Source organism: Alosa alosa, chromosome 8 (assembly GCF_017589495.1).
Source record: "Alosa alosa isolate M-15738 ecotype Scorff River chromosome 8, AALO_Geno_1.1, whole genome shotgun sequence".
Classification (NCBI taxonomy): domain Eukaryota; kingdom Metazoa; phylum Chordata; class Actinopteri; order Clupeiformes; family Clupeidae; genus Alosa; species Alosa alosa.
The window spans coordinates 14,087,260-14,110,760 of record NC_063196.1 but is presented as its reverse complement, the minus strand read 5'-3'; the positions used below and the strand labels follow the sequence as shown (position 1 = coordinate 14,110,760).

The 23,501-nt window shown below is 42.4% G+C and overlaps 1 protein-coding gene and 1 long non-coding RNA gene across 7 annotated transcripts; both read left to right on the top strand.

The window, feature by feature from the left end:
- Positions 1-3,770: 3,770 nt before the first annotated feature.
- On the top strand, positions 3,771-7,621 carry LOC125299426. Of its 2 annotated transcripts, none has more exons than XR_007194359.1 (6): positions 3,771-3,979; positions 6,395-6,584; positions 6,748-6,838; positions 6,947-7,047; positions 7,164-7,282; positions 7,562-7,621. It is a non-coding gene; the product is annotated as an uncharacterized LOC125299426 (long non-coding RNA). The 2 variants fall into 2 exon arrangements; XR_007194360.1 differs by having other exon boundaries at positions 3,772-3,887.
- A 113-nt stretch (positions 7,622-7,734) lies between these two features.
- gpatch2 (G patch domain containing 2) lies at positions 7,735-19,158 on the top strand. Of its 5 annotated transcripts, XM_048250877.1 has the most exons (11): positions 7,735-7,769; positions 9,479-9,515; positions 10,743-11,537; positions 13,291-13,355; positions 13,597-13,770; positions 13,950-14,017; positions 14,455-14,516; positions 14,892-14,934; positions 15,365-15,429; positions 16,739-16,827; positions 17,600-19,158. In XM_048250877.1, the coding sequence occupies exons 3-11, from the start codon at positions 10,759-10,761 to the stop codon at positions 17,767-17,769; spliced, it is 1,515 nt and encodes a 504-aa protein (XP_048106834.1). In that variant the 5' UTR covers positions 7,735-7,769; positions 9,479-9,515; positions 10,743-10,758; the 3' UTR covers positions 17,770-19,158. The 5 variants fall into 5 exon arrangements, with proteins under 5 accessions (XP_048106834.1, XP_048106830.1, XP_048106832.1 ...); XM_048250873.1 differs by lacking the exon at positions 7,735-7,769 and having other exon boundaries at positions 9,331-9,515; positions 14,895-14,934; XM_048250875.1 differs by lacking the exon at positions 7,735-7,769 and having other exon boundaries at positions 9,332-9,515; positions 10,743-11,534.
- Positions 19,159-23,501: the final 4,343 nt, after the last annotated feature.

Genomic DNA, 23,501 nt, shown 5'->3' with positions numbered 1-23,501 from the left:
AAGAGAGTCTAAACGGTTCTCATAACGTCCTTTTGCCAGTTATTGCTCACAATGGATAAGGCTGATAGGCACTCTAGCCTTGTTTGTTTGCACCACATTGACAACACAATATTAAGTTATTACAAGGAGCCTTCATTGTTAGGATATGGAAACATGTAATGAGTTGCTACTAGCATGACATTTCTGGTTGCAGTTGGCCATTAAAAGTGCAGTATGAGCATGGTAGCCACCTAGCTATCTGAATGGAATAGGCCATGTTTCAATCAGCATTATGCTTAACAAACGCTAGTTAGTCTGTTAACATTCATATTTGCAAGCCTCCAAGTACAGACGTCATCACTTTAAATCCTACCTGTTGCCTTTCACCGTCCACTTATTTGCTGTCGCATCCCTTGACATGTCATCTCCTTTTCCCTCTTTCTTTTTCTATTTTTAGTCGTCAACAGCTTTTTTTTGCTGTATCCACCTTTTTCCATAGACAGCAACTCACTACTCGTAGGCCTATCTGCTCGCCCAGCGCTCACGGCGCCCCCACTTCCTCTTCTATGTCAAAATTCTATGATAGAATCTTATGAGATAGGGCGCCTACTCTAGCCTGTTAGTCCTCTAAAATGTTATAGAACATTGAGAACATGTTGAAATGATTCAGAAACGGACAGCAGTAGCTACATATAGAAAATACCAAATATATTATTTTACCATCGCTTTGGCGCCTTCATGGAGCTGTGCCGCATATAGCGCCCACTTTTTGCGCCACTGCCTCCTTTGTAAAGGCCCATTCACACCAAGAACGATAACTATAACCATAACGATAAAAGCGTTCACACTTAACAACGATAAACAAAGTCTCATTGTGTTAATAAATGTGAGGGCTAAAATTCGATGGGTTCTGATTGGCTATTAGCATTTTATCGTTGTGAAAATCGCTCTGAAAGTGATCCCCAACGATATCGTTCTTCATGTCGTTATCGTTATAGTTTATGTGTGAACGTCGTCATTCATATTAACGAGAACGATATTTATTTATAGTTATCGTTATCGTTTTTGGTGTGAATGGGCCTTAAGACCCCCCTGATCTTAGCATCACTTGCTAGAGAGGACCACTTTTTCTTCGTACTCTCCACCGTCCTCAGCATCCCACAAACCGCTGAGACAGAGTCCGCCACCTCTTTCCAGTGTCTGTCTTTAGACTGCGCCGTTACGGTCATTGAAAATTTACCTAACAATAAATGTTTCCTGTCTTCCACCGCCTGAACTAATGCCTCCAACTCGTCTTGGCTGAAATTAAAAGCCCTCCTCTTCTTATCAGCTGGACCAGCCATGACTGTACCCAGGTAGCATTCTGACGTTGGCCCAACGTTAAATTTGGTTGGCTAGGTTGGGCTGACCTATGCAACGTATGCCCAACGTTGGGCCAACGTTGGTGGAGTTGGCTGTGTTTGGCTGACCTATGCAACGTATGCCCAACGTTGGTGGAGTTGGCTGTGTTTGGCTGACCTATGCAACGTATGCCCAACGTTGGGCCAACGTTGGTGGAGTTGGCTGTGTTTGGCTGACCTATACAACGTGTGCCCAACGTTGGGCCAATGTTGATACAGTTGGCTATTTTTGGCTGACCCATACAACGTATGCCCAACGTACAATAACATATAATAATAATAATGATTCGTTTTATTTGTATAGCACCTTCCATACACAGAATGCAGCTCAAAGTGCTTTACATTTGGAACATTATATAAATAATTAAATAAGAATAATAATAAAAATACAATTTCCTTCGTCCTTCAGCCATTCCTCTTCATTGCTGTGGCTGTTTATAATCCAATCAGCAACATATCAGAAACATGTATGACTTGTGATAGAGTAGCAACGGCTTTGCTAACAAATGCTTAGGCCTTGATGTGGACTCTAAGCATCAGCCTTAGTATGTTCTTAGTATTTGTTGTGATTACATGAATTTATATACAGACGTTTAAGGAACACAACGACCGGAAGATTCAGTTTGTCTGTTGTGTTGTATCTAAATGCAATTTAACAATAGACCATATCAAAATCTTAAAATTTGGGGTAAGGTTGGTAAAGCCTATTCAAGTTTAAGTTTGCATATGTAATGTTGGTCTATGGTCATGCTTAATGAACAACGTCAACACAAATACAATTGTTATACTATGTAAAGCAGGGGTCTCAAATGAGCTGGGGGGCCACTTCTGCCATCGTCATCTGATTGGAGGGCCATGTCAGTGTTAAAGAATAATACAAAAAAAGAATGGCTATTTCTAATAGTACACAAAACTTTTTTTAAAATCTTTTTAGACACCTGTGCTAGCAACCTTAGCTTATAGATAAAATAATGATAAAATAAAATATTCATACAAATGATAAAAACAAACAAAAAGCATAAAAACAGGTATGTGTGTGTTTCACACCAGATAAAAATATTTTCCTCTCATAACTTATTTAAACAAACTTTAGGTGGCAGGGTTAAGAAAACAACACCATTGGATTTTGACATCAAAATGTCAAAAGGCTTGAAAGTGGTCAGAGATAAAGTCCTACTGTAAATGTAAAAATCTTTGAGTATAAACAAAAGTTTATGAAGGAGGAAAATTTACCCATCTAATTTGCCACTGGATGGCAAGCACCTCAAATTATACACCTTTCAGTATACTGGATGTTGCACATATTTGAGCAGGTTTACTTTCTTGTTTGTCATATTAGGAAACAGTAGGCCTAAGATGTAAACCAACAATAGTAAACTATTAGTATAACCACAAACCGCTATTATAGGCCTACAATAAAGTAGCCTGGTCAAATCAGTTCCTATCGTGGGTGACTTTGTAGTTCTTCAGAGCCTATTTTTACTACCCCTGCTGTCTGTATCACGTCCATTACGGACACTATCATCATGATTACCACTGCCAACTCCAGGTATATTGGGCAGAGGGTCGAAATAAGCATGGTAGCCTATGCCTGGACACCGTCGTATACACATAAAGACGCACCTCCATCACTTACGCACCGTGACTACCACTGTCAATAGACGATCGATCATAAATCTCCAAAATGCAGATATTCTCCTTCAGAATCAGAATGAATAGGTGAATAACATAGCCTACCCAAGACTTTATCAAACGTGAACGTTTTTTCAACATTTGGTGTAGGCCTATTTCTGCTTCAATTTATGCAAAACTATGACCTCCATCGCTTCGGCGTCATTACAAACAAATGCACGTCTTGTCTTTCTCGCGTGTAATAAGTATTTCCTGAAAACTTTGTACAGCGAATTTGGGCTTGAATCGGAGCTCTGGATGTCTAGCAGTGGATGAGAATGGGATTTGTCACTGTACTTGGATCTATCGTCTATTTTAATCAATGTTGTTGTTTGTCGCAATTAAAAAAATTACCCTCAAGGGCCGAATTACATTATTATTTTGACATTAAGTCGCGGGCCGGTAGTTTGAGACCCCTGATGTATATAGCTATGCAGCAGATAGCAAGTAGGTCCTCTCAAATGCAAGAGCAGGCTAAGTTGAAATGAGAACCGTTAGATAACATTTAGCCCATGGCTAAATGTTTTCAACTGCTAGCAACTACTGCATATAAGTCTTTTTGTTGAACTTTGTTCATGTGTGTCTGTGGTCTGTTTTAGCTTACTTTGTGTTTCATACAACTAATACATTCCAGAAACATTTAATTGATAATCATTGTAATAAGTCATCTAAACAAACCTCTCCCTGCAGCAGGTCCGTTTAACTTGCTATAGTAAACACACCATATTGTATGGGTATCATACTCTGTCCTCGCTACATAACAACATGAAGACCACCTGAACATATGGATGCATTGGAGCATGGACCTAAAGAAGAGCGAGCTCTTCTAAGAGAACGGTGAGTGCGTGATATAGAATTGTATAGAATCTACCGTTATCTTCAACCGTTAGCCTTCTAGCTGTTACGTTACCCCAGCCAGCCAGTCCAAGGTAATCTGCTCAATTATTTATTTTTTTTTTTACACACACATATACATATATATATATATATATATATATATAAAACCAATTTACTATCTTCACGCTAGCAATCTGATGTAAATGTAATCTTATCATTAGAAGCTATAGGCAAGCCAGCAATTAAATGTAGATGAGCTAGCACCTACCTTTAGCCTGCTAGCTGCTAACAGTTAACGTTAGCTATTTTACGTTAGGTAAACAATGGGCATTAGCTTCCGTAGGCATATCAGCTGTAACTGTAACGTTAAATGTTAGTTATTTGTTTGGCCGCATACTTACAGGGATACACACAACATTCTGCAAACAACATTTATTCAGACAGAACACTTAAACGTCAGGCAAAGCGAAGGGCTTTCGATATCCTTAGTGAGGTTAACGTCAATGCTGAAGCTGAATCTGACGCAGCCGACGATTTAAATATACCGGTATGCCTGGCAGAAAACGCCCCCTCTGATGATGTGTGGTCAGATGCTGCATCTGATTGGCCCATGTCCTATGAATCAGAGTCTGAAATTGAGTTTAATGTTGTTGACGATAACGTTATTGATGAATTTTGGTCATATGCTCTGACAGAAACTGACACAAGTGATGAAGAATCTGTTGAGTCTGCAGAGTGTCTTGGGGAGGAGCTCAGAGGTTGGGCAATAGACAGCCAAGTACCACAATGCCATCTAAATGGGCTCTTGGGCATCCTGAGAAAATATCATCCCTATCTCCCAAAGGATTCCCGCACTCTTTTAGGCACTCCAACTAATTATGAGGTCCAGCAGATTGCTGGTGGCACCATGCATTATTTTGGAGTTGAGAAAGGCATTAGGCATATATTACACCAGATAGACCCTCTCCCAAAGGCCATTCATTTACAAGTAAATATTGATGGACTACCTTTGTTCAAAAGCAGCAATCAGCAGTTCTGGCCCATTCTAGGTTTGGTAGAGGAAGACAAAACAAAGCAACCATTCGTCATGGCATTATATCTTGGGTCTAAAAAACCAGCGAATGTCAATCTGTTCCTGGAAACATTTGTGAATGAATATGGAAAGCTTAAATTAGAGGGTGTGGATGTTATTGGCAAATGTGTAGATATTCAAATTTCTAATTTTGTTTGTGATGCAAGTGCACGGGCTTTCGTGAAAAACATTAAAGCCCACAATGCATACCATGGCTGTGAAAAATGCACACAGGAGGGAACGTGGGCCGAAAATCGCATGACTTTTCCTGAAGTCGATTCACCTTTACGGACAGATGCGTCTTTTATTAATAAAGAAGATGAGTTTCACCATAAAGGGACCCGTGTGTTGACAGAGGTTGGAATTGGTATGGTCTCCCAATTTCCATTAGATTTTATGCACCTTGTTTGTCTTGGGGTTATGAGAAAGTTGATTGGGTTTTGGATGAGGGGACCGCTTCCTACTCGTTTAGGTGCTCATCAGATAGGCCTAATTTCTGCAGCTCTTGTGTCCTTTGCAATGACACTCCCCAGAGAGTTTGCACGGAAAGGGCGATCACTTGTTGAGGTAGACAGGTGGAAAGCGACAGAGTTCAGAACTTTTCTCCTGTACACTGGTCCAGTGGCACTGAAAGACCATCTGCCGAATGTTCTATACCACAATTTTATGCTTCTGCATGTAGCCATTAGAATTTTATGCTGCCCCTCACTGTGCCTCCAGTACTATGATTTTGCTGAAAAGTTGCTGATCACATTTGTTGAGCATTTTCAATCTGTTTATGGTAATTACGTTGTGTATAACATACACGGGCTGACACATCTTGCCAATGATGCAAGGCAGTTTGGTGCTCTGCATAATTTCTCAGCTTTCCCATTTGAGAACTTCCTCTACACAGTTAAAAAAAAATGATTAGGACCCTACCCAGCCCCTTCAACAGATCATCAGGAGATTGTCAGAAAAAGCAAGTGTCAGCTAAAAAAAAAGGGTTTTCAAGGATGGTTTTACCAGGAACATAAGAATGGGCCTCTTCCATACAATGTGACTTAATTTACACAATATAAGCAATATATTAATGGTGGAACTTTGATTAATTTATCAGAGGGAGACAACTACATTCTGTTCAATGGAGACATTCATATAGTTAAAAATATTTTAAAAGACAAGGAAGCATCACATTTAGTCTGTCTTAAATTCCAAAACAAATCATCTTTTTTTACCTACCCCATTGATTCATCAAGTCTTAATATATCCTTTGTGAAACAACCCGGGCAGTCATTGACTATTGTCCCTCTTCAGACTGTTACAAAAGTCATTCTTTTACAATATAAGGATGGGTTTGTGGCATATCCTTTACTGCATACTGCTTAATTGAGCTTCAATTAGTGTATATAGTTTGTAACACTAGCTATGTTTGTTTGTTTGTTTTATACTGTAGATGTATTCAATTGTTGTTTTCACGGAAAAAAATGAGACAGAGGTTATACCAAGTGACTGGCTGAGCATCGATAAAAAAATTTCCTTTTGGCCCCCATATAATACTACTAAATGTAGAAAAGCGGTTGAAAAAAATGAAACCCCTGATGAAGAATGGGAAGAATATATAACTGAATGGGTGGCTGAGTATGGTAAGTTATTGAGGAAGTTCCACAATGTTAAGAAATATAGAGAAATAACTATTCAAATCTATTGCTCAAAATTAAACATGCTCCTTGTGAGTTATGCCTATAAGCAGTTATTTTCAAATGTTCAGATAATAGGCTTAACAATGTTGTTTGTTTCTATATTTAGATTCCTATGAAAAAGCCCGAAGGAAGCTCGTGAAGTTCTGCAAAGGCAATGGTTTGGAGTCGACAGACGAGGACAGTGTGCGGAAAAGAGTGTATGTTTCCTCTGTTCTCTGTTCTTCTTGTATAGCCTGACTGTGCTTATTTGCTACTAGTGTTCACTGCACCTTTAAAAATTTGATTACACTTAATGTGTCCAACAGACCATCATCGAAATATGTTGGATTTAGGTCTACATCAGCCCCTCCATCTGCAGCCTCAGGAAGACCTCCAGTTCAGGCCTCAACAAGTAGGCTCCACACAGGTAAACAGCACAGATGAAAACATGACATGTAAAGAAAACATACAGTGGTCAAGACTTTGGAATATCATGTATTGATTCTGTTTCTCACTGTTCTTCTCACTGTTTCTCATATGCAGAGACAATGGAAAGACCAAAAAGAAATTCTGCAATAATGGAGCCAAAAGCCAGACCTTGCCAGCCATACCACCATTTCCATCATCAACACCAGAGACAGTCCCAGATCTAAGACAAGATGGTACATAGAACTATTCCAAATATTTTATAATAGTTTACTTGGAGCTTTTATTAATTACCTTTTAGTCTATAAAGGGATTAGAAACTCTTCAACAACTTCTTAACAATTAGCCTTAATATCCAATGTGCTTTGATTTACAACCACAATTTAGATAATAATAAAAAAGAACTTGGGACATCATGTAAAATGCTAAATAAAACAGAATGTAATAATTTTCAAATTGAGTATGCAAAACAGTAGACACATGTTATATAAAGTTATATACTTTGTCTGTTTCAGAAAGAGAACTCCGACTCTTTCAGATGCTAGAGGAGATAAAAGGCCAAGTCAGACAAAATTTCTTCTGCTTCAGGCAATTTTGAGAAGAGGGAGTGTCACTGAAGTCAGCAGTTTTCCAGATTTTGAGTTTCGTTACAAAATATTAATGATATAAAAAAAAAAAAAATGGAGGACCGGCTTTCTGACAAGGAAACACGGGCGCTCTCTGGTAAGTTCTGTTTATGTTGTGTATGTAAACCTATACTCTAGTTATTAGTAGTTCTCATAATCAATAAATACCATAAATAAGCCATTGAATAAATACATGAATAAATAGGAATACATACATAAATACAATAAATAGTTTTAAATAGTGTTGTTAAAAGGATTGTACGTGAGTGGTTCATCCGTTTCTTGGATACCGATAGTTTGATCTTCCTCCTTCGCCAGAATGCTACCTGGGTAGCTTGCTGTTTCCTTTAACTTTTTCGTCATAGCTTTAACGTTAACGTTTAAGGCCCATTCACACCAAAAACGATAACGATAACTATAAATAAATATCGTTCTCGTTAATATGAATGACGATGTTCACACATAAACTATAACGATAACGACATGAAGAACGATATCGTTGGGGATCACTTTCAGAGCGATTTTCACAACGATAAAATGCTAATAGCCAATCAGAACCCATCAAATTTTAGCCCTCACATGTATTAACACAATGAGAGACTTTGTTTATCGTTGTTCAGTGTGAACGCTTTTATCGTTATGGTTATAGTTATCGTTATCGTTCTTGGTGTGAATTAGGCTCATTTGTCGTCACAGTTATGCGTTCTATCAGTCTCGTGCACATTCTAAGTGCAGAAAAAGACATCAACTGTTGATAGCCGTCGAAAAATCAGATTGATAGAACATTTAGGATTTCCTAAATAAAGATAAGATAGGAAGCCACAGCTAAGATAGGAAACGGACATTAGGTTAGGCACTGCTTCTGTAATAGGAAGTTAGGATTTTTCCTATCTTTGGTTTCCTAATTTAAGTTAGGATGAGCAGTTAGGATTCTTTCTGTAATGAGGCCCTAGAAGAACACACCAGAATAGGCCTGTTTAGTAAGCAGGATTTGATGGCCGCATTCCTACATTTATAAAATGCAATTTAAATTCAATGTGGAAGTAATCCAAGTATTCAGAATACGTTACACAGATTGAGTAACGTAACGGAATATGTTACAAATTACAGTTTTGGGCATGTATTCTGTATACGGAATACGGATTACAGCTTAACTAATTAATTGGTAAAGATAAAGCTACTTTGGTTTAACCTTCTCTGGCAAAGTTAGCTAAATGTTTGTTAGTGAGCCCTGACGCTAACGTAACATACCAGAGCTATGCACTGAGTTGTTTACCTCACTTCTTCATGTATCATATCAGACTGATAAAAATACATCCTGCTGTTTAAATTATCTTACTTCCGAAATACATTTAACCAAAATTCTTACTTCCGAAATACATTTAACCAAAAAATTGGTCGTACCTGATACTTGCTCCTCACATGGGCTTCTCAATTTGAAGCATTGGCCTAGAACTGAGAAATTCAAAAAAAGTGCGGCATGGTGAGCCCACTTGTTTAATTTCCGGAACAAATGTGAATAACTGAAATATGTAAAAAAAATGAATTCGATAGTTGACACAAACCCGTGATAACACAAGAGATTGTCTGCAATTGCTGCCCACTATTTATAAGTAGAACATACTTTTATTTTGGAAAATAATACGTCAGAGGATGTAAAGACTTTTAATTCTCACTTTTCATTTCCGCCATGTCTTGTCCTCTAAACTAGATTTGAGCCACAATGGTGGCCTCCTTAGCCGTTTGTATGTCTATTGTTTTTGGCTGAAAACCACAAGGTTTTTTGTGTTTTAATGTTCCGTGCAGGAAACATAAAGAGTCTTGGTAAAGCGGGAACCAGCTGGTGAGTACTCAGCTTTTTTCATCCGTGGTTGACGGGTTAATTTAAGTGTAGGTTAGTCATAACGGTTTTTTTATCTGGTTAGCCATTTTGTGTATTTTGCTTGTGTCTGCTACGATCATGTAGATATAATTTCTTTAACATTGAGGTCAATCGTGTTTGTTCGGTCAGTAAGTTAAAATCCGTAAGGCTAATGACTAATTGACAACTGTCGTGATGTCAAAGCTGTCACTGAACCTCGGGCTCTCGATAAGTTGGCTTGTTATTCAGTCTGGATTTAAGTGATAAACTAGGTCACTTTCTGACTGGCTGGTTCTGTGTCATTGCGTATACTTGTTAAAACATTATTTCTAATTTGCAGGGGTTTTAAAGAATGTTTTTTTTTTTTTTATTGAAGACGGACATTGTCATCTGTTATGTTATTGTTAGCTATAACTTAGCCTCTATAGACTGTAGCCAGCTAGCTAACTGCCTGGCAGTGTAACGTTAGCTTGATGTTACATGAAAAGGATTCAAAAGCAGGTCAGTTTCAGCACAATGATTTGATAATTATTTATGTTATGCAAAACAAAAATAATTACAGCATAGGTAATTATAGACGATATTTGGAAGTGTTGGTGTTGGCGTATGCAGAGAAGAGGACTTGACCCAGAGAGCCATTTTGGACACAGGACTCGGATCAAAACAAAGAAAGACCGCTGCTGCATGACATGCGATGTGTAACTAATTCTATTAGCCTAAATGTCAAATTCTATCTGCTGGTGTTCAGCTAGCCCCTGATGTCACTCGTCGTGTTGTCAAGACAGAAATACCTGAAAGAAAGGTTATTCTGTCTTTTTTTTTTTATCAGATGTAACATGTAACATTACACAGTCTCCCAAGAGAGCTACTGTTGCTCTGTAATCATATTGGAGTATAAGCACACATGTAGCATGTCATCCATTGTGTAGTAGCTACACATTTAACTTTGTGTTTTATTAGAGCAAAATATAATATTTGAACAAAAGTTTTTTACTCAGTTGGAGTAAAAACAAGCATTCATTTCATACTTAGGCCCTAATTTGAATGATGGGCAAAGTCTTAATTCTAACTAATGCTAATTTAATAACTGGATTTGCTTGTTTAACATATTGGGCAAGAAATTTAAGCGCAAACATTGATGAGCTCAGCTCAATGGTCCAAAAACAGACTTTTGCTTGCCTTAATAAGTTTCCTTCCTTCTCCCTTCAGGCACTTTGGTCGGACGATGGACGAACTGGTCCACGACCTGGTGTCGGCCCTGGAGGAGAGCTCGGAGCAGGCGCGGGGCGGATTCGGTGACGGTGGTGCGGAGCACGCACTGGCCGTGGGCTGCCTGCTGAAGCGCCAGGCACGCAAGCGGCGCGGCCGCAAGCGGCGCTCCGACAACCCGCACCCGCCCTGGGACGCCTGCCACCTGAGCGACGGCTCTGAGTCCAGTCTTGACGAGGCGGGCGGGCGCCACCACAACCACCATAACAACAATCATCACAACCACCACCACCACAACCATCACCATGCCCGGGACCCCCCCAACAACCACAGCGACTCAGATGACCAGCTGGGGCCCAAGCGCCGCACACCCCTCCAGGGAGGGGACCCCCACGGACGGGGCAAGCGCCCGCTGTGGCACGAGGAGCTCGGTGGTGGCGGTGGCGGGGGTTGTATGGACAGCCTAGGCATGCGCAGCCTGCGGCGGCGGAGGAAGGTCAAGCGCATGGCTGTGGACCCGCCGCAGGAAGTCTCCACCACCACCTGCATGCTGGCCCCACCTCCCCCCATGGCACTGCCCAGGGGGTTGCTGGCGATGGGCTGCGAGGGCATCGGGGGCACTGCGGCAAAGGGAGGGGTCAAGAAGAGGAAGCTGACGGCATACAAGCTGGCGTCCGACGTGGCCGATGAGGGGGTGGTGGTGGAGAGCGAGGAAGGGATGGGCTCGGGCGAGGCCAAGGACAAGATGGACTTTGAGGAGCATAAGGGCTCTGGAGAAGACATGAGTGACAGGTGGTTAGTGTTTGTCCTTTTTTTGTCTTCCTGTGCATCTCTTTTGACACTGTCTAACTGGTTGGGTGGAGCTCAGGTAACTCTTAGGTAAGAGTTACTCTCACGTAACTATTCCTCCTGCTTGTAAACGACTAGTATGCAGGTTACACATGTGAGCTCAGGGGCCAACATAGCAGTGCTTGATTTTCTTTGAGTGGAATGGTTTCTAGATTGAAAACTGAAGTCATATGCTCAGAACGTTGCAAAAGTCAACTCATAAATATATAAATGAAAGCCCGGCCCACACACAAAACCATTTATTAGTTGCTTTGGATAAAAGTGTTAAAGGTTATCGTAAACGTGCTAATTACCAACCATTTCGTTCAAAAAATTCTTAAAACAACGATGTTTTTTAATACTTCAAAATAATATTTGCTAAATGAACCTTACATTTTTCAGTAGCCATAGGTGTGTAGATTTGAACAAAATCTAGTTTGGTTCTTACCGGGGCTTTTACTGCTTGAAATATCCGATTTTGCACACTAGCACACTCGGAGTTTAGTGCTGGGCTGGTGGGTGCATATTCCCAACCTTCTCACGGCACATCAACGGTTAGCCCGAGAATTCTCGTCGCAATTCAAAATTCCACTGGAGCTCCAAGCGGATGTGTACACGTGTACACTGTTTACAGCTCTTCGAGTCACGGTATAATGTCATTTTTGGTACATAGCTAATTTAGATAAACTTATGGTGTGGGTGCTTGCGTTTCTTTAGGAATCCGCCGTCTTGGTTTGTATAGAAATTAATATTAAATGACACATACACGTAAGAGGTTGGACATACGTGACTGTTGGTAATATGTGACATTCCGATAAATACCTAAACTTAAACTAGGTAACTTAAAAAGTATCAATATATATTAACATAAAACCTAGGGGTACAAGGAAGGGTTTGTGAATTTGACTGATAAAGTGGAAAGTCACATGGAAAGTCACACGTTTTTTGGTCACTAGGGTTATTTCTGCCCCTGCTGCTGTAGCTTCTGCTCTTAAACTGCTTTGCTACACTGACCCTGACCAGCTCACAACAGAGAAGTGTTTCCATGGGAACTTGTCTGTTTACGTTGCCATTTGTCCTGCTAGAATTAGCTCCGCAACTGATTAGGCCCACAGTTTAAAGCAGGTTATGGTCTAGCCAACTGGAGCCATCAACTGACTGTTTGGCTGTTGATCAAGGTTATCTGTGGGTATTCTGACACTGTTGACACTTCAGCAGAGAGTTGTGTGTGCTGCAGAATTCTCTCCTTCTCATCTCCCCCTCTGGCTAGCTTACTGAGAGCATCATGGGAAGTAGAGTTTTATGTTTATGATATTTGGCAGACACGTTTGTCCTAAAGTTGAAAAGCCTACATTAAGTGTAATAACAATACCAGCAACAGTATCATATTAACAAACTCCATAGGCCAAAATATACAAACCATAACTATGTAATAGAATTCATTCATTAAGTGCAAGTGATGATGAGTATTTGTATTTTGAGATGAGTATTTTTAATATTTTTAATATTTGGACTCTCAAAATTCATAATTTTGAGAGTCCAAAATGATCACAAAAAATGTAGAATGTGAAGTAACTCATTCCACCAACTAGAAGTCACTGAGGAAAAGAGGACATGCCTCCTGGACTTACCCCTCACGGCTGAGTCAAACGCTAGAAATGAGCTATGTTGACCTTAACTAAACCCTCCTCTCCTTCTCCCTCCTTCCCCCTGTCCTCAGTGAGACAAGCAGTGTGAGTAACAGCAGCGATGGAGGCCTCTTCACCAATGATGAGGGGAGGCAAGGTAAGCATGTGCCTGTGTGCCGGGCCTCTCTGTCCATCTGTGTATATTTGCATCTGTGTGTGTCCGAAATAATTTACATGTATAATCATGGTCTGTAGTCACCTAATTGCTCCTGTGTGATTACATGGATTGATGCCTCTCTCTTATGCACATAGTTATTGATTTTGGCTCAGTAATAATAATGTTCCTTCTCATTGTGACGTCATTGTTTCTCCCCTGACCTTTGACCTCGGTTGTCTAGGCGATGACGAGCAAAGTGACTGGTTCTATGATGGCGAGCCTGGCGGAGCGTGTGGCATTGCGGGTGTCGTGCCCTGGTGGGAGAGGGACGCGGCGGAGCTCGACCTCAATGACCCCGTCTTCAACAGCATCCTCACCGGATCTTTCCCTATCATGTCTAAGGATGCACAGAGAGGTGTGTGTGTGTGTGTGTGTGTGTGTGTGTGTGTGTGTGTGTGTGTGCTTTGTCTATATACCAGCAAACGGGTGAATTGAACACATAACTTACCTTGTCAGCTCATGCATACTCCTACCAAAAAGTTTCCTCTCCCTCACCCACACCCCCCACTGTCTCTCTGATGTCCCCCACCCCAGGGTTCCAGGCCAGGTTGAGTCGTTTGCAGGGCGGGGCGTCTGGTCCGTCAGGGCCCCAGCACTCACAGGTAAGGCCCCCCTCAAGGCTAAATGGTCTAACTCACAGGCTAGCTGTAGGCTAATTGGTCTTACCCATTTCCAGTGCATTATGCTAGCTGGGCTAACGGTGTCTGGCTGGGTTATTGCACGCACAGTGAAGAGAAAGATATGCATCCTCTTATCTAATTCAGGGGTATATGGCAAATAGGCTAATTTCCCAAGAAGTTGGCGTTTTCTTTTAAATAGTGATTTTGAATTGTTACCTTTAAACCAGCAGATATAGGGCCCCTCAGTTTAATATTGAACTTCAATCAATTGTGCACCACCAGTCCATCCTGATGCTTAATATATGTAAACCAAGATCAAACAAGACCCACTCTCTCTCTCTCTCTCTCTCTCTCTCTCTCTCCCTCTCCTCCCCCCTTCCTCCCTCTATCTCGCTCTCCCTCCCTCCCTTTCTCTTTAGGGCGGCTCTGCTGGACCAGGCTGCATGGACAGACTGGGTCGGCTGTCCCAGGACCCTCATGAGTGAGTAGCTCTCAGTCCTCTCACCTCTTTCAGCCACAGTGTGTCCTCGCACACATATGTCTTCATTCCTACCTTACTGTAAACAGGTTTTACAGATAATGATGGAATGGTTGCGATTGATGTTGATTATGACAGTCTTCCTAAATAATTATTTTAAGCGAGCCTGATGGGGTAATGTTAGCGGAGATTGAGGCTGAATTAAAAGATGTTTGTGTTGTGCTACACTTGGAGGTGGATAGTGAGGTTCATTCTTCACTGTAAAGCCCCTTGGATGCCTTGAAAAGTGCCCTATAAATGTGTAATGCAATGTGTTGTTGTTGTAGTTTTTGTTGTTGTTGTTGTTGTTGTTGATTGTTGTGCTCTCTCACTCTCCAGCAGACCCTGGTTTAATCCAGCATCCAGGAGAGACCACAGCCAGGTAGGAGCATGAGATCTGTGTGCTGCCATCTTTCCAATATCTCATCTCAGTACTCATTTAATTTAGCCAATGACATGTTCTTCTCTTCCTAAAATATGCTGTACAACTGTGTTTCTGTTAGCTCTGTTGCAGTTGATGATATTTGATATATACAGTCTGTAGCAGTCAACTGTTAGCAGTTGATGATATTTTGGTTATTGTATGACTTGCAGATCATATTTAGATTATAGCTCTGTGGTTACAAAAGATTTAACAGACTTGTACACACTACAAACTACTGAAACAAGCTAGCCAAAGGACTATGTCTTCATAAAGATCAATGTCTGTATATTTTATAATGTTTCCCTCTCTCTTTTTTTCTTTCTGTCTTTCTTTCTCACTCTCTCTTTCTGTGTGTGTGTGTGCTGCATGTTCTTGCTTGCACTTGAAGCTGCACTGGGACTCAAGGACAGATCGGGGGCACCGTAGAAGCTGCTCGTTAAAAACTGCCAGCAGGTATTAACCGCAAAAAAAGATAATGAAAAAAACCTTTGTACCCCCTCCCTCAGTCAGGTCACCTGCCCCAAAGCACTCTGGGAAGCTGCCTACTGCCTTCAACAGCTGTGCAGCTTCACAGACAGAAGTTATTTTTCTTTACCTGCCATAATGCTCAGCACATGAAGTCTTTTGAACCACTTGAGGTTCTAATTTGAATGATGGGCATAGTGCAAACTCTTAAGTTTAACCGAAGCTAATTTAATAACAACACAAACCACAAACATGATGAGTCGTGACACACTAGCTATAGTTCATGCACAAGAACTTTGCTTTTTTAATAGACTTTGCACTTTGTCCACCATTTCAATCAGGGCCCTTAGGCGGGGATCACACTGGCCAGTGGCAAGTGTGCAAAGTGTGCAAGTGGAGTAGTGCAGGCAGCCATTTTTTGGGTCCAATGTCCAGGATGTTATGTAGCTGAGGGGTGGAGGGGAGGGAGGAGAGAGTTCAGCATCCATACGGCTTGGTGTATGAAGCTGTTGGTGAGTCTGGTAGTGCAGGGGGCGCGGGCTTCTGTACCTCTTCCCAGAGGGCAGGATCAAACAGATTGTGGCGGGGGTTTCCTATTGTTCTCTATGGTCCTGTTGTATTCAGTGCAGCTTCCGCCCCACACAGCTTATTACAGCAGGCGGTAGAATGTGGTCGGTGGCTGGTGGAGCGCCTGAGTTTTCAGGGAAGTTGAATAAGCTGGAGTCTTGAACTTGGTTCAACTTTCAACAATCTCTTTGGTCTTGCTGAACGCAAGAGTATTCAATTGTCAGTTAAGACAAGCTGTTTGTGTTACTTGGGATTGCTCAGTGTGATGCTGCTTGAGGTATTGTTGCCAACACGTACTACTTGGGGCCTCTGACAGGGAAAGTCCAGTAGCCAGTTGCAGAGGTAGGTAGATAGAACTTATTATGATCTGAGCGTTGCATTACGCTTGCCACTGCCGCCTGCCGCTGGCCAATGTGATCCCCACCTTAGTGTCACTGTTTTATCAAATATAAATGCCTTGTTGGAAAATGTTACACATAGATGCAGTATACAAAACATACATAAACAAAAATATACATGAAGATGCAAATTGTTACTCTTAGTTGGGTGTAATGCACTATCTGACCATTCGAGGGCAGTGCAGCTAAATATCTGAAGTGGGCTTGGGTTGTTGATGGGATGGGGAGTCACATCCAGTTCAGTGTTGCAGGAACGGTGAATTTTACAGGCCACAAATCTTCTTGTGGTTGTGTTGATGGTTTATTTACTTTTTTGTTTGTTGTGTCCCCAGACAGACGAGTGGTCACCTAGGCTCCTTATGCACAGGGGATGTGAAGAGGCGGAGGAAGGCAGCACCAATGGGGGCCCCAGCCACCACAGGTGCATTTCCTATTACATTAACCAATCAGGCAGCTCCATGTTATACTCTCATAACAGTGCAACTACAACAAGTGGAGAGAAGTGGGAGCCCATCACAAGACGCTCAGCTTTTTGCCCAGTTTTTTTTTTTGGGCTTTTTATGTCTTTAATCAGATAGGATAGTGGAGATTGACAGGAAGTGAGTGGGAGATAGAGTCGGGGTGGGATCCGGAAAGGACCACGGGGCGGGAATCGAACCTGGGTCGCCGGCGTACGGTGCAGGTGCCCCAGCCAGTCGTGCCACTGCTGGGGCCCAGTTTTTGCCCATTTCCTTGATTTGCCCCTCGACTGTAATAATCAGACTGGGCAGAGACAACCACGCGTTTACGCATTGTATCATTTCAACAATCTTGCATTGATGTTTCATTATGCCATTATGTTAAGGATGTTCTCTTTTGATGGTAGTCTCTGTTGACAAAAGAGTATGCCAAGTAATCATAATTCTATATACAGATGAATTGCATAGTTCAGCTTTTGGTTCATAACATCTCCATGTGAAATGTTAATCACATCGATATTGAAATGCATTGAGGGGAGCAGTGAGGGGTTAGGTGCCTTGCTCAAGGGCACTTCAGACGCGGATGTGCTCTACAACTTCCCCCGCCCACATTTTTCCTACTGGTCGGAGATCGAACCAGCAACCCTTCGGTTACAAGCTCGAACCCCTAACCAGTAGGCCACGGCTGCCCCAAATATGCACAAGTATGACTCCTGTCTTTTCTCCTGATTCTAGGAACTGTGGGTGAGAACGCTCCTCCAATTCCAGATTCCAACATGGGGAACCGTATGCTGCAGAGCATGGGCTGGAACCCTGGCTCCGGCCTGGGACCCGAGGGCAGAGGCATCACTGAGCCTGTCCGAGCCCACCAAAGGCCCAAAGGCGCAGGGCTGGGATTCAACTAGAACCCCAGGCTTTTAGGCCTGCTAGAGCGAAGGAGCATGTCCCAAACCACACCGCAGGACGAGAGAGTGGAGAGAAAAAACAGACAGTGAATGAATGAGGAAATTGAATGGGAAGGACTGAAAAAGAAGACTGTTAGAAAGGATGGCAAAAGGAGAATGAAAGTGAGTGGGTCAGAAGGAGAATGATTGTAATTCACATTCAGTGACTCAAAAGAAGTATGGTTACAGTGGAAGCATGCTTGTTGTGTGGAATCACAGGAAAAAAAAAAAAAAAACAAGGACTTAGTAACATTGATCTGTGACTGTGAATCACAGAAAGACTATCGATCAAGGAGAACCAGCATTGGACTGCCAATGACTGTAGCATCAGAGAGAAACCAAATTAGACATGGACGTAAAAATCCCCCATTCCGGAAGATTGTTGCCCATAGTGAGGATGTTAAAAAAAAAAAAAAAAAATTATATAGAGAAGAGAGCTCAAGCTAGTCACCATGTTCTAGTGGGAATGTTTGTTTACATGTTCTCTGTAAAGATATATGTTTGTTTTTATTTTTTCTCACTCCTTACCTTGTAGGAGTTTTTTTTTAAGTCTGTACTAGCATACATAGTAGCTAGAGATTTGAGTCCGCTAAATTAATGTCACTCGATTTGTAGTTTTTATTATGTTTTTGAACACCTATAAAAATATCGGCACCAAGTGTAAACAGATGGCCTTTGGGTCCATTCCTCGCCTCCTCCTCAACTACACCCTCATGAAGGCTGTTAAATGTCCTTTGCTCCAAAGCCAAAAGCAGTACATTACAATTCCTCATGAATAGTAAGTCCATCATGAATAATCTTAAGTCTTTTGAAGTTTAGGTCACTGCTCCGTGGACCAGCTTCCATCCAATCGAGACATTTTGCTCTGATTTAATATGGGGTAGACCCATATTTTAATGTTGTGGTGTATTTCAGAGTTAGTAAGGCAACTGAAGTTATTACAGCAAAATTGTTTTAGGTTGTTTTTTCACTTTTAATGATGTCCATGAACAAACTAGTCAGACCACATAAAGATTCATTGCATGTTCGGCCTACTGCTGTCTATTTAGTCATCGACTGTTTCTTGCAAATTTGCAGTGTTTTTTTTTTTTTTTTTTTATAATTTTTTTTCTGTTCTGTTTCCTGCTATACTGTAAATCATGTTCACCGTTCTATTCAAACTGATGATTGTTGTGCAACATGCCAAGTAGGGGCATAAAACGTCACTCCATTTTAGCTGCCATGTTTGTAGTTTTTGTTTGTTTGTTTTCATGAGCTGGGCTGGAAAGCCGAACACTGGTCATAGTAGAACATGTTTGATGGCGAGCTGGACTGTTGATGAGCGTCTGTATTAAACTCTGTTAAGATTCATTTGCCATGTCTCCTTGACTACAAAGGCGCCGTTATACTGCGATTCGATATAAGGGGTATTTTGAGACTAAAGCCTGAGATGTGTTGAAATTCAATGAGTGAAGGCAAACTATTGTGCCTATTGTCACATTTCTCGCCATTTTGTTTACATTTTAAAATGAAGAATTGATCATTTTTACTCAAAAACATTGAGCTTTAGAAACCCTGGCAGGAGCATTTGACTCTTATCAGATTTGAACACACTTCAGACTATTCAATGTATCTCTAATCTGACTTTGTAGTATATACCACCCAGTTCTTATCTTGTGGCTGTCTGTGAGGCTCTTGGATCACTACTCTAACGGCTCCTACACACAGTTGCATTGCGTGCGTTGCGTTGCTGGAGACGCATCCTATTCACTTTACATGGGCTCACGTCATCCGTTGCCGAACTGAATTGTGGGTCCGTTGCGTCGCGTTTCTCCCGTCGCTCGCGTTAAGAAGTTCAGCTGTTGCTGCACCGACAGATGACACCGGCCAATCAAGCCAATCGACGGACAGCACCAACCAATCAAATTACGGTTATACTTCAAGTCATTTGCATAGCTACCGGCGGGAACACCCACTGGCATGCGTTGACTGAACGCAACTGTGTGTAGGAGCCGTTAGTGTAGTCCAGACATGTGGACACACTCCACAGAGATTCAGTTTGGTGCAAGGTGTGTTTGCAAGCTGGTCTTGTTTAAAATGATAAATTATATTGAAAATTAACCTCCCCGTAGCCTACTAACCTGACATAATCTTGCATGCTCAGTTAAGTGAGCTCAGCCACGTAGACAGGTGATAATCTTTTTTCTTTTTTTTTTTTAAAGGCGTATTTGTTACCAGTTTTAAAAAAAGGAATTTGAGCTCCATGCCCTGTTTAGACCTATTCTATTTCTGATGCTTGAGGTTTTTGCCATGTTGTTATTTTAATTTTAGTGTGGAAATACTTTTTTCATTTTCAATTACATTTATTCATTTAGCAGACACTATTGTCCAAAGTGACATAATACATAATATTATGACAATTACATATGTCAACTATATTACAAGGGATTACATTGTCCCCGGAGCAACTTGGGGTTAAGTGCCTTGCTCAAGGGCACAATGGTGGAAGCCGGGAATTGAGCCCACAAATTTCAGGCTACTGCACGCTAGCCCAGTTCCTTAACCACTACACTACCACCGCCCCATATTTATGCTTGGTATCATGTGAGGCCATTTGCCTAAGCCATTACCAAGTTATAAGAAGCTACATAACTGGAACCCTTTCCATTGTGCATGCATACTTATCCTGCTTTTAAACTCTGCATTCCACTACAGATAGTAGACATACAAATAGTATGTGAAGAGATGTTTGTAGTTTGCAGTTGAGCTGTGTGTGTGTGTGTGTGTGTGTGTAGGGTTCTGGTGTGGCACTAGGGGAGCTGCATCTGGGCATCTGGCACGACGTCTCATCCATGCTGTGCCCTGGGGCATGAATGCGTGTGTGTGTGTGTGTGTGTGTGTGGAGACAGGGCTGGTGCTGGTGCTGGCATCTGTCACCAGCTGCACCTCCTGCTTCCCCACACACACTCACACATCATCATCAATTCATGCATCACCCCACACAGACACACACTACCCCCACCAATGCCATCTGTGTCCAGATCTCTGAGACAGACCAGGCCTCTTCACCCATGTAAGGGGAGAGAGAGAAGAGACCCTGCCATGGGGATGTTTGAGTATGTCAGGGCACACAGGGTGTTTGAAAGTTATGATAAGCAAAGACCTGCGGATCAAACTGGTGCCAGCTAGTGAAAATGCACTTCTGCCTGCTGCATCATCCTGTCAATGCACCCGCTTCAGGCCTGTAGTTTTTGTCTTCAGGCTTCTCTGAAATTGATAAGATTTGAACTCTGAGTAGGCAAACTACATGGAAGGCCTCCTATCTGGCTAACACATGTGGAGACCTTTTGACATTGATGCACAATTTGATCAAAATACAAATGCTGGTGTGCTGCTGCTTAAAGTCACCTGTGGTTTGAGGGCATGTCTATGGGCCTGTGAATGAGAAAAAGGCCAGTGAGAAGAAAAGTATCAACATGCTCATTACTTGCTTGTATCTCTTTCCAGCTTTACCAAAGGACATGCTCGGCTCTATAGTGAAGATGCGTGCCATTTGGAAACCAAATCCATGTTTGGACTGGACGGTCTATACAGCCTTCAGGCCACCAGAGGGAACAATTCGCAGAATGTGCACAACACATGTTTAAATTCAAGTGTGTGTGTGTGTGTTTCTAAGGTTGCTTGGAAATGCACCAAAAAAGCTTTATTTTAGCCCTCAAGTTCAGTAGGCTAGAAACATTATCCTCAGTCATGGGGCAGTGGCTAACAAGACAGATTTTGGACAAAAAAAGGACAAAGTTTTGATTGCCTCTTCAGCAGGTCTAGCCTACTAGGCTTACATGCTGTTAATGACTTGGTGACAGACATTAATGTTTATGTAGATCCATTCTAAACACCGCTTCTCCGTTTTACGATTGTGTTGTTCCAATTTGACATGGAGGTCAAGAGTGGACTTCCTCGAGCAGCTGCTGGAGAAGATAGAACTATCGGAGCGAGAGAACATCGGATGCTCTCACATTCGCTGCCTCCGTGATTTTTACTTATTCTGCTCATGTCGGACCGCGGGGAGGGGAACAGTCTGTAACGGCTGTGGCTGTGTCCACGGGCAGCGCTCCGTGCACCGAGGGTCCAGCCCAGCGGTCCAGCAGCAGGTGCAGGTCCTCCTGTCAACCCCCTGGGGCCCCCTGACTCCACGGCCACGGCTCTGTGCCCTGCGCCAGCCTTTACCCATCCGTCCCGCTGGCAGATGGCGCCCGGGCTGTGGGTGCGCGGGAGTGCGTGCCATCGCAGACGCTCTCGGGCCAGATGGAGCACTAGCAGACGTGCCGCGCTCTCACCGAATTCTCCGACCTGCTATGCCCGCCGTTCACCTCTCTAAGGCATGCCAAACTGGCACCCTGGAGCATGCTGCTGGCACCCGTCAGGCACAAACATGGGCAACAACCTCCCTCTTGAACATAATTTTTGCTTTTGCCAAATACTCTGCTGCATCTATCTATCTATCTATCTATCTATCTATCTATCTATCTATCTATCCACACCCATCATCCATCCATCCATCCACATGCATTGCCTTACATAAGTACATGCATTCATATTAATACAGCCATACATTGTAAGTTTACTTATGTGAGCGCGCACACACACACACGCATGCCCTTAGGTGTTGAGAAAGATGTGTGCATACTTAGTACACAATAACATCAAACTGGCCTGTAATGATTTACTCTACTGAAGTACTTTATGTTCGCCTGCTTCTGCTGGTTAGATGTTAGGGTTTAGATGCCTCTGGCTTTGAAGCAGAGCTGCTGCTGCTGCAGTGTAACAGATGGGGACTCCTTGGAGACTCAGTGTGAGTGTGTGTGTGTGTGTGTGTGTGTGTGTGGGGGTTGGGGTTCAAGTTTCAAGTTTGTTTTATTTAGACATTCAAGCGACAAATTACACAATGTGTCATGTAATGGTCTGATGTGTTTGTGCTATATGTGGTGGTGTGTGTGTGTGTTTGTATGAGTGTGTGTGTATATGCGTGTGTGTAAATGTGTGTGTGTATGTGTGTGTGTGTGTGTACACACGTAGGCCCTACATGCGTGTGCATCTCTGCCCCACATGAGTTTTGGAGCGTCCGCTGACTCGGTTCACCTCCATGCGGCGAGTGCAGCGTTGTTAAGGACTCCAAGCTTGACTCTCCGCTTCACCCACACTGCAGGACGATTGCAGCACCAACAGCGATGATACGGAAAGATCCGGAAATTAACTCTCCTCATGACAGGCCAGTGAGTCATCTCTGGGAGTCTCTCTCTCTCTCTTTCTCTCTCTCTCTCTCTGTGTCTGTCTTTTCTCTCCTGGGCCAGACAGGCTTGGAGAGGGCCAGTCAAAATTCACCACCACACATGAGTGAACTCTCTATGGAGCCCCTTCACTACAGTCACTGTTCTCCATAACACCGATACTTACAGATGTGTGTTTGAGAGAGAAAGGTGGAGGTGAAAACAGAAAAAGACATGTACTTTCAACTTGAATGATTAAACACCATACACACAACAAACACACAAACAGACACACATTCAGACAGGAAGGAAGGAAGCAGGGAGATGGTGGGGAAGGTAAGAAATGTACTGTGGCAGGCACAGACACTCCCTTTCAAACCATTACACACACACATAGAAACACACACACACACACACACACACACACACACAGACGCTCCATTTCAA